The 10,915-nt window shown below is 44.3% G+C and overlaps 1 protein-coding gene across 1 annotated transcript; it reads left to right on the top strand.

Annotated features, from left to right (window-relative positions):
• The first annotated feature begins 492 nt into the window (after positions 1–492).
• On the top strand, positions 493–10,736 carry FUCA2 (alpha-L-fucosidase 2). Its single transcript, XM_054279865.1, is given in 8 exon segments — positions 493–597; positions 600–853; positions 3,356–3,543; positions 5,204–5,543; positions 6,153–6,363; positions 7,715–7,905; positions 9,051–9,159; positions 10,480–10,736. Coding segments are annotated over 8 exon segments (1,539 nt in total). The 3' UTR covers positions 10,621–10,736.
• Positions 10,737–10,915: the final 179 nt, after the last annotated feature.

The following is a 10,915-nucleotide window of genomic DNA, read 5'->3' as shown; positions in this document are numbered from 1 at the left end:
CAACAAATTGATGGAAGATGTATCTTTTAAAGTACGTGCCTGCTACCCGTGATCTGCAGCACAAACGCCGAGTGTCATCTACTGAACCGAGGCAGCTTCCGCACAGGCCATGCTAATGATGGAAGAGAGAAATGTTTCCTGACAGGCTTTGGGCCACCTCTCTGCCCGGGAAGCCTCCACGTTCAAGTCGGCTGGACGGAGCTGCAGAGCGATGTTGCACCCGAGCCTGCGGTCGGAAGCAGGCGGGAAGGGCAGGCCCAGCAGGTGCCGAGGCCACCGCCGGAGCGGAGCGGACGCAGATTCAAGGCCCGGGCCCGGCTCCGGCCGCAGATCCAGCGGACACCGTCAGGCCGCTCTGGGGGGAGGAGCCGGCGGGGCGGGGGAAAGCACGGCGGGATGCCGGCCGAGGCATCAGCCAGTTACTTCAATTTCTTTAAATCCCTAAAATCCAGGGGGCAGTTTGTGCTCCAGCAGCCAGATAGAGCGGCTCCGATGGGGAAGAGCGCCCGGGCGGCGGGCGGGCCGGGGGAGGAGCGAAGGGGCTGCGGGGACCGCCCTGCCCGTGTCCCGCTTCTTTCCCCTTCCCTTCCCCAGCCCGGCCCGGCCCGGCCCGGCCGAGCAGCGCCGCGAGGTCCGGCCCCGCCGCCGCCATGTCGGGCCCGGGCGGGCGCGCCGCGCTGGCGCTGCTGCTGCTGCTGCTGCTGGGGCTGCCGCAGGCCCGGCCCCGCTACGAGCCCACCTGGGGCTCGCTGGACGCCCGGCCGCTGCCCGCCTGGTTTGACGAGGCGAAGTTCGGCGTCTTCATCCACTGGGGCGTGTTCTCGGTGCCCAGCTTCGGCAGCGAGTGGTTCTGGTGAGCTGCAGCCAGAGCGCTCCGGTCGCACCGGAACCGCCGCGGCGGACGGGCCGCGCCGGCGGGCCCAGGGCTCTGCTTGGGAAGCAGCGCTCGGGGCAGGCGGGGATGGTGTGGTGGTCCCCCGGACAGCGGAGGTTTGGGTTGGAGGCCCTCTGCAGGCTGACCCTGGAGCTCAGGTGTGTGGGAAGAGCTCTGTGCGCACCCGAGTCACGGACTCCATGGCGCAGTTTGCAGAGGAGGTGGAGTTGGAGGTGCCTCTGGTGTGTCTGAGCGCCTGTCTGCCCAGCCCCAACACTCCCGAATAGCCCCGCTGAAGTGACTAAATCAAGCAGAGAGCTGGTAGAGCTGAGAGAAGGGCCTTGCAGCACAACAGTGCTGGGGAGAAGTGGTTGGTGAAGTGGCCAAAAGGGCCCTCTCCAGGACCGCCATGAAGGGATGGACAAAGGGGGTCTCCCTTGTGGGGACAGGTGTTTGGGATGTGCCAGCCTCTGGAGCAGCCTTGTGCACCTGTTGGAGCTCTGTGGGGAGCACAGAGCCCATCACTACCCTTACCTGGCAAGCAGCCTTGCTGTGTTCTTGTGCACATTCTGTGCTGCTTATGGTTTTCTTTTCTTTTTTTTTTTTTTTTACTGTTATTACTTTTATTTAAGAGTGCTTTGCACTTAAGACAACCTAAAACTCTGATCCTTCAGATAACTTTAGTTCAGAGGCTCAATGAAATCTTTGTACCATGAGTGTTCACAGGTTCAAGCCCCTTAGCTGTAAGCATGCTTTTGCTGTCACCTTTCCATGCTCTACCAGGTACTTCCTGTGAGACTGCAAGTGACACACATTATTATTTCCAATAAGAAGATAAGGGTAGCTTTATGGCAGAGCTGTGGGGAACCTTAATTACTATATTTGCAAAACAAACCAACATGTATCTAATCAAACCGATGTTTTCTGACACCTGTTCTTTTCAGAATTAGGGTCAAGTGTTTCAGCAGATTTTTAATGCAGACTACATTTACTTATAAATTACTTTTAGAGAGCTGTGACAGAACTAGGTTTGGGTTCAAGCCTCACTCAGAGTGCTGCACTCTGATAGTGGTGTACAGGCTCAGGATGGAGCATTTGGTTTTTGGCCCCAAAACTTGAATTGTTTTTTATATTCCTGTATTCTCCTATTCCATGGCAGGTGTGTGTCTAGAGCTGCTTCAGGGCCTTCTGACAGCTTGTGCAGTCAGATGACTGAGGTCCTGCATTAGCAGCATCAAATAGAAGGTCACAAATTGTTATCACCCATCCTGTGTGCCTTTCCTCAGTGCTCCACAGCCTTGGTAAGGGTGTTTCTAGAATCTAATCCTGTCAGCATGGAAGTGTTCGTGTCAGCAAACCATGTGACTATGGGAGAGAAGCAAGGTTGTTACTTTTTAATTTAAGAAATTACATACTTTGAAATCAGAGGGTTTTTTTGGTTCTATTTTTAAAAATTTGTTTTGCTTTATTGTTATTATTTCCTCTTCCCCTGGCTCTTTCAATGAGGAAAGCTGTCTCAGCCTCTTTCTTCTAAGTTTTTTTCCCCTGTTGGTTGCCAGAGATTGTGTTGGTTTATGCTGAAGTGTTTTTGGGAAGGTTACAACAATATTCACACTGTGATCTCAGAGAACTGAGGTCAGAGTCCAGCTCAGGACAGGAGAGAGAAATTAATTTCAAACATTCAAATTCTGGCCTGTTTTATTCCTTCACTTTACAATCTATTTTCATATAAGTCTAAATTTGACAAGAGGATTTTTGCTGCTTGGTTTCATTGATAGAAAGGTGACAGAGGGACATTTGTAAGTGTGGGGTGTTCTTGCAGGGGCAGGTTTTGGATGCAGGATGTGCTTTCTTCTGGCAGGGTGGCTTTGCTTGCAGGCCTCAGGTGTGCAGAGTCTGCAGTGACCTGGTCTCAGCTCTGTCTGGCCCTGGGGCTGGGGACCTTGGGTCACTCAGCTGCAGTTGTGTAGAGGGCTCGGGACTGTCAGAGAGGTAAAGCTGACGATCCCCATATTTGTGGGTGATAGGGATTGCAATGTTGGGGGCTGAGCAGAGATGCCTGATGGCTGAGGTGTGAGACTTGTGGAGGTGAGACATGCAAGTCCAGGAAAAATGCATTTCTTGTGCCACCTGAGCTTCTTACACAGACTGTCTGTGGTCTCTAGTACAGTTTTGAGATTTGGGTATTGGCCAGCACTGTAATTTTTCCATTCTCAAAGTGTAGCTGCTTTTTTCATTGCTTCAAATGAAATCCTGAGACCTTTCCAAAGCGGAGTACAAAGATGTAGAACATGGACAAATAAGATAGAAAAAATGAAATCTTTGCTAATCAATACTCTTCTGGAGCAATTTCATCTTATTGCCAGTGTCATGTACCTCCAATGCCTCTACCTGTCAGTGTTGAAAGGTGCTGATCATTTAAATTCTCTTTTCTTTGTCAAAAAATACATCAGCAGACATGCTTTGTTCTGTATTTTGTAGGTGGTACTGGCAGAAGGAAAAGAGAGAGCCCTATGTGAAATTTATGGATGCAAATTACCCACCTGGCTTCAGCTATGAAGATTTTGGTCCTCTGTTTACAGCAGAATTCTTTGATCCCAACCAGTGGGCAGATATTCTGAAGGCTTCAGGAGCAAAATACGTTGTCTTAACTTCAAAACATCATGAGGGTAAGTGGAAGCTTTGTGAATGTTAGTAATTGCTGCATTTCTGTCAACAGATTAAAAAACACTTGATTTTTTTACCTTCTAAGAGACAGAGAAAGCCAGGCAGGCTTACCTGCCCCACCACAGTCAAAGAGGAAACAAAAATCCCCCAAGAGATGTGCAGGTGTTTTCCTGACCTTTACACAAAAGCTGTGGCCATGGAGTTTGCACAGGAGGAGCAGTAGATTGTGCCACTGTTCTCTTGCTGTAGGCAAGACAGCCTGAAGTGGTGGTGGCAGCTGAGCTTCCTGCAGTGGCCACAGTTTATTTTTTATTTCTGTGCAGTTTATTGCTGAAGGAACCATAAAAGTGAATTCTGCATTGTTTAATATTTGGAGAGCTGCTGTGAGCAGGCAGTTAGCAAACTCCCTTGGTTTCTCCAAGGAATTTAGGAACATGTTGTAGGAGTCAAACTTCAGATTTAGGAAGGTATAGCTCTTCCTGATGTAGTGAACAGAAGCCAAAACCTTGAACCAATTCTAGCTTTTCAGGCACTATTTTTTTTAGCATTGTAATTGTAAGGTACTTTGCAGAGAAAAGTAAAGAAAAAGACGGCTTCTGGAAGGAACTACACTAGCAAAGAAAGTATAAAATATTAAGATATTCTACAATACATCTAATGAATGTTGTTCATCTTTTTGAGATGTGGGTTCAAGGCTGGAAACTTGTGAAGTGTCAATTTTAATCTCAGCTCTGACACACATAATTCTGATCTTGAATGTCACTTGTGGTGAAATTCCCAGTGACTTCAAAAAAAAAAAGATTCATTTAGTCTGTCCAATAGCCTTGTGCATGAATTTTTAAGTTGTTTAATCCATACAATTGCATGTATCCAGTTCACAGAAATAGCACAAGATTGATCAGACAGTGAGTATAAAGGGGTTAGAAGGTGAGAGGGGAGCTCCTCTGGCAGTGGTCTGAGTCTGCAGTGCAGTAGTATTTGTAGGTGGTTGTGCTGGACTGATGGATGTCTTGAAAGGTCAAATCCCTTCTGATATTTAATCTTGACGTTTTAACAGCTGTTTCAGGAGTTTTTGCTCTCTCATACATGTACAGAGTAGCTGATTGAGCTGTTATAAATATCAAGGCAAATAAAAAGTGAACATTTGCATAAGATGGAAACAGAAAAGAGAACAGTCTTTGAATAGCTTGGGCTTTCTGCAGCTGAGAAACAATTCTATCTTTCACTTGCTGATTGTGTATTTACAGTTCACATTTGATGTAGATGCCTCAAAAGCTGCTGTATTTTTGGGTAATTTCAGAGTTGTAGAGTTAGAAAATGCATTGTGTTGGAAGGGGCCTTAAAAGTAATCTAGTTCATTTAATTGGCACATATGAATAGACTGAATAATTAAAGAGAAGGAATAATTATCCTAAGCAGTACAGAACTGGAAAATATAAATGTATATGCATACTTCTAAAAATATATGGTGTTCTGATATTAAAACTACTACCATTGTGCATAAACAGGTTATAGGCACACCTTATACCATAACAACAATATTATTACAGATAGAATTTTTATTATTTTATTTTTTGCAACACTTCCAACCACTTTCCAGAAAGAACTGTAATGTCCGCGCTTCTTCTTTTCTTTCTTATCCTCTGATTTTTCTCTTTTTAGGTTTTACTTTGTGGGGGTCCAAATATTCTTGGAACTGGAATGCTGTTGATGTGGGACCAAAGCGAGATCTTATTGCTGAACTAGCAACATCTGTTAGAAACAGGACTGACTTGCATTTTGGGTTATACCATTCCCTGTTTGAATGGTTCAATCCTCTCTTCCTTGAGGATGCCACCAATGCCTTTAACACAAGCAAGTTTCCCACCAGCAAATCATTACCAGAACTCTATGAAATTGTGACCAAGTACCAGCCAGAAATAATTTGGTCTGATGGGGATGGAAATGCTCCAGATACTTACTGGAACAGCACTGGTTTCTTGGCTTGGCTCTATAATGACAGGTACCTAATGATGCTGGTTTAGCTCCTTATCTGAAATTCTGCTGTCTAGTTTGTTTCATTTTCTGTTTGTTTTTTTGGAACCTGCTACTTCTGCTTAAGAGGACTTTACAAAACTCTCCTGAAATACAGAATCCAGATCTTTCCTAGAACTATCAAAGCTGGCATTAGAAAAAGACTGTTTTGTATTTTTAAAACACATTTGCAAATTAATAATTTAAGATAGTATTGGCTATTCTGCTTAATCACAGTCTTCCCTAAGTATTTGCTGTTGCACAGAAACACAGGATAGCAGGACAATTTGAGAATATGGGTACATTGTTGTCATCACAGGCTGAACATCTGGCAGTGGATATGAAGTGCAGAGGGATTTCTGGCAGAGCTCCTGTTAAAGTCTGGAACTTATTTCCCTAAGAAATTCTGATCTGGACCTTTTATTAGCAAAGCATGAGAATAGAATCCCTGACATTGCACTTAATCTTATTGTAATAAATTAATAGTACAGAAGTCATCCAAAATGTTAGTTCCTGGGAGGGATGTGTGTGGGAAGGGATTACACTGGCTGTGACCGCGTTTCATGGAATAAAAATAATAAAACTCCTCTGTTCCCAGCCCGGTGCGGGACACAGTGGTGACCAATGACCGCTGGGGAGCGGGCAGCATCTGTGCCCATGGCGGCTTCTACACGTGCAGCGACCGCTACAACCCCGGGCGCCTCCTGCCCCGCAAGTGGGAGAACTGCATGACCATCGACCGCGGCTCCTGGGGCTACCGCCGGGACGCGCGGCTGCGGGACTACCTCCCCATCGAGGACTTGGTCAAGGTACAGGGCCACAGCAGCTGCTGCCACTCCCCGTTCACTCTCCTGATTGTTGTATTGTGCTGTTTAACATATCGATTGTGTATCTGGTTTTATGAATAAGATGATTTTAATTCAATAGGGAATCCATGAAACAATAAATAATTTTGTTAATTTCCAGCCTTAATGCTGGCAGGATGGAAAACCCATGTAATTCTTAACCTTTCTCTTAGTTGTTTCTACAGAATGAATTTCTAGTAGAAATTCAGTCAGTTTCTTAGAAGCTGTTTTCCCTGTGAGTAACTGGCCAAGGACTGCTCTGGACAGTCTCATAATTACATTTTTGTCTAAGTTTCTCTGGTAACTGCATAGGCAAGCTTTTGGGAAGCAAAGAGTTTCAGTTTCACAGGTCCTGTTTAGGAACTCCTGCTGGAAGGCTACATCTTTTCCCCTTTCTACAGATAGAAACAGTTTATGACTCAGCAGTAGTTTTACTTTGTAGAGAGAAACTTTCCTTACAGAACATACAGAAAAACACTACCAAAAGCAGACTGCTGATGTTGTTAAAACATTGATTCTCTTACAAGGCTGAGGTATTAAAAAAGATCTGAAGCTTAGGAAAACTGAATGAAAGGAAGACTGATCTGTCTTCCAGAATAATGCATTCAGTTGCAAACTTCAGCTAGTAAGGGAAAGATTGTTACTGTTGCTTAATATTGTTGCTGTTTCTAGTGCGTCCTCACAAAAGACAATTTGAAATTGAAGTTTCCTCTTTTCAGAGGCAGAAGGTTTGAATTAATTCAGCAGCATGTGTGCAGCTGTCTGTTTCTCAGACTTATGCATCTCAGTCCATGATCTCTGGAGGGCAGTGTGGATGTGAACACAAATTTTGTAGGCTTTGTAGGAGGCTTCCTTGTGTTTTACAGATGTTTCTATAAAATAGGAAAAGCATCAAACAGGAGGAAGTGGCTTTTCTAAAATTCAATAAAGATGAAGTAGCGACTATTCACCTTATTCTACTCTGGTGCAGAGAAGTCATCTGTCCTATTGGTAAAAGCCTCAATATATTCTTGCAGAAGTTGAAATGATAAAGAGTTGCAGGATCTGATTCTAATGTAGATTCAGGCAGACATATTGGTACAAGAAGGTATTTGGAGCTGGTTTTGGATGTAAAAATTGACAGTAGAGCTTTGTTTTATGAGAGCTTAAGTTTTGTATTAACTTTTGGGATGAACCCCTAAGTCTCAGCGTGCAGCAGTAGCATAACTCGTGTGGTTTATCATTCTGAAGCAGTACAGCAGACTTTAAAAAGTACTGCAAATATGTGATTTCATTACTCATAACCATGTGCTCTGTGTGTTTAAAAACACTTCAGCAACTTGTAGAAACAGTGTCTTGTGGAGGAAACCTCCTGATGAATATTGGGCCCACCCACGACGGTCGCATTGCTGTTGTGTTTGAGGAGCGCCTGAGGCAGGTGGGCTCTTGGCTGGAGGTCAATGGAGAGGCCATCTATGGAACAATGCCATGGAGAGCACAGAACGACACTGTCACACCTGGAGTCTGGTAAGTCTACTGAGCTAAAATGCAGGCTCTGGAAAGCAGCACCATAGTTATGTGAAGCTTTGAAATCCCTAAGGACTTGACACTACAGAAATCACCATCTTAGTTTGTATGTGGTGAAGGAATTAATGCCTTTGTTAGTGTAAGCAACTGCATCTAAAACGTTGTATAAAGCTGTAGGTAGAGACTAGTTTTGAAATGATGCTGAGGCTGAAAGGAAAGCTGCAAGCATTCCTATGGTCATCTTTTGCTTCTTGGTGTAGGCTAATCTATTAGGTAATTCTGTTTGCTTCTAGTGGGCAACAGAAATGAAAAAAAATCTGGAAATACAAGATTGTTATGAAGTGTTTATCTGAACAAAGGAATACTCAATGTCACTTGGTGTTCAGAAAGTGGGAAGATAACAGCAATTATTTGGTTGCTAAATTACAGTCAGTCTCTGGCCTCCCCTCTGCCCTTGTTACTTGTAGCTTCTCTAACATCTTCATGATCCGTCAGGGTTTTGGTCTTGGCCTTCTTGTCTCAGTGGATGTTTTTATTCCCATTCCCAGCAAGATCTGGCCATCTGGCTTTAGCCTGGAGATGCTCAACTGTTGACTGTTAAGTAAAATCCCTTTCAAGAGCAATAAAAAACTGTAACTAAATAGGAAGGAGGGAGGAATGTTTCAGGGGTATGCCACAAGAATTCCAACGGCACAGTGATGAAAATAGTATTTTTAAAAACTAGCTACGCAAAGTGGAAACTCCGTTGCCCATACTATTTTTAAATTCTTTTAGTCTGCATGTTAGTGTATAGATGGGAGTTACCATGTCTTTCTGAATATAACCTACAGTTATCTGTTAATGATTCCCCATCCTGCAAGTATCTCTTTCCTTCCTATGGCTGAGTTGATACAGTGTGCTAAAGTTACAACAGATGTTCACCTCTGAATTCAGTTCTTTATAGTTTTCATTACCTCTAGTATGTTGAAACAAATTTTCAAGGAACAGTACATTATTAAAGGGCCAGGTGGTTATGTGTGCGAAAATGTAATAAACCCTGACCTTTCTAATCCATTTTTCCAGTCTTGAAAGCACTCTTATTTATCACTTCTAAAGATTTCCAGGGAAAAGCTGACAATGCCTTTTTGGTCTCCATTTCCAACCAGGTACACTTTCACCCCTAAAGAAGGGAAAGTCAATGCTATCTTCCTTAACTGGCCAGTCTCTGGGATTCTGGAACTTGGTGAGCCACGGGCTAAGCCTGGAGAAACACAGGTAAAAGAGAGTCCCTCCCCTCCTTCTAGGATTTGTCATGTTCCATCTTGTTTATTAAAGTTTCTGGCATCTTTGGGAATGCATAGCTCTTGGGACAAAGTACTTTGGAAGAGACCCAGCCAAATGTTTGTTTTCTTTCTGGGACCTCCTTGTCATAGTCCTCTCAGTGGGATGTTTCTTAGACTGAGATGTCGCTGGGATATGTTTTAGCTTGCAAACTAAGAATCACAAAGAGGCCAAGGAGCAGGGGAAAAAACTGGGCCACCCCTCCTGTTTCCTGTGTAGACTCCTAACTCAGCATAAAGATGGCTTTTCTTTAGAAGCAGCTGTCCTCATGACTTTGGTGATACTGGAGTTGCTGTAGTGGTGCAGCTTTAGAAGTCAACGCCTTGCAGGAAGGGGATGTACACAGAGGTTTTTGTTGCCCAGGGAGGCTGAAGAGCAATCAGTGTTACCCTAGACGTGCATCTTATACCAAGTGGAGGTCAGTGATGCCACATGTACACTGGCAAGTAGCAAGTAACCCAATGGAAGCAGAAGTTGGTATCAACTCTGTGCATTTAAGGGAGATTCACTTTGGTTTAGCTCTGCTCAGGTCTCATGCACTGCATGTCTGTTAGCTGCTGAAATGCATTAGGAGTGTTTCTGGACTGCCCCTTCTGGTCTAGTTCCATATGAAAGTAGTCTGACTGGTGCCAAGACAGCTCTGTGATAGGGGAGAAAGAGTAATTTCAGAAGTGATGGAGATGCCTCTGGAATTTTAGGGGGCAGGTAGACTCTATGTGCACTAGAAAGTACTATTCCTCAGCAGAGAGACTGGTCTGCAGCCACTCCAGCAGGTCACCAGCTGGTGTAAGTGACAGCTTACCTATCAGCAAATCAACCTATTTGTGGTTCTTAGCTTTCTCTGAGATACCTGGCTGCCCTCTGTAAGAAACAGTCATGCTCTTTCAAGACTACAAGTTTCACCATGGGAAGCAGGCAGTTTGGAAACAGGGAATGCAAAGCTCTGTACTGTGGCAGCTAGATCTCTGCTTAGACCTAAATCCTACTCCAAATGCTTCCAAAAGATATCTATTCACTTTCTACAGCCCTAAGTCCTTCTCAAGACCCAACATGAGTAGCTTTTTTACTTGCATATCTACTTGCAAATGTTTTCCCATTACCTTTAATAATTATCACTCATTTGGTTAGTAAGTGGCATTTTTAGGATACTTGGTGAGTAAGGTAGCTATGGATCAATAATTACTTTGTCAATATTGCACTTATATGTACTTTGAGAAGGCACTGTTCTAACTATAGTGTGTGTTTCTATTTCAGGTGAAGCTGGCTGGATACAGGGAACTGCTGAAATGGGTTGCCCTGGGAGAAAAGGGAATGGTTATTGCTCTACCTCAATTGACTCCTCAGCAAATGCCATGTCAGTGGGGCTGGACCTTACAACTGACTGATGTAGACTGAGCCATACTCTGCTGGAGCCCTGGCTAGCAGGGAGTGCTGATGCTTTGCTCTTTCTTATCACTGGTTTTAAACTTGATTGACTGAGAAAGACCAATAAATTCACTTTTTCTATGAAAGGTGGGATGTTATGAAAGGATGGAATGGAACAAACCTCACAAAGTCTAGCACTAGATAATTGATCCTCTGCACACAGTTTGTTTCTCTGAACTTGTGTGAAATACTGAGCAGCTACCTGTACACTTGGTTTAGTCAGTTTCTGGCCAAGTTATGTGAAGAATGAGGAAGGGGGAAACTG

This window comes from Melozone crissalis, unplaced genomic scaffold (genome assembly GCF_028551555.1).
Source record: "Melozone crissalis strain CALT ecotype California unplaced genomic scaffold, PUWL_Pcris_2 ptg000027l_1, whole genome shotgun sequence".
Lineage (NCBI taxonomy): Eukaryota > Metazoa > Chordata > Aves > Passeriformes > Passerellidae > Melozone > Melozone crissalis.
The sequence above is the reverse complement of the archived record's forward strand: the minus strand, read 5'-3'. Positions and strand labels throughout refer to the sequence as shown.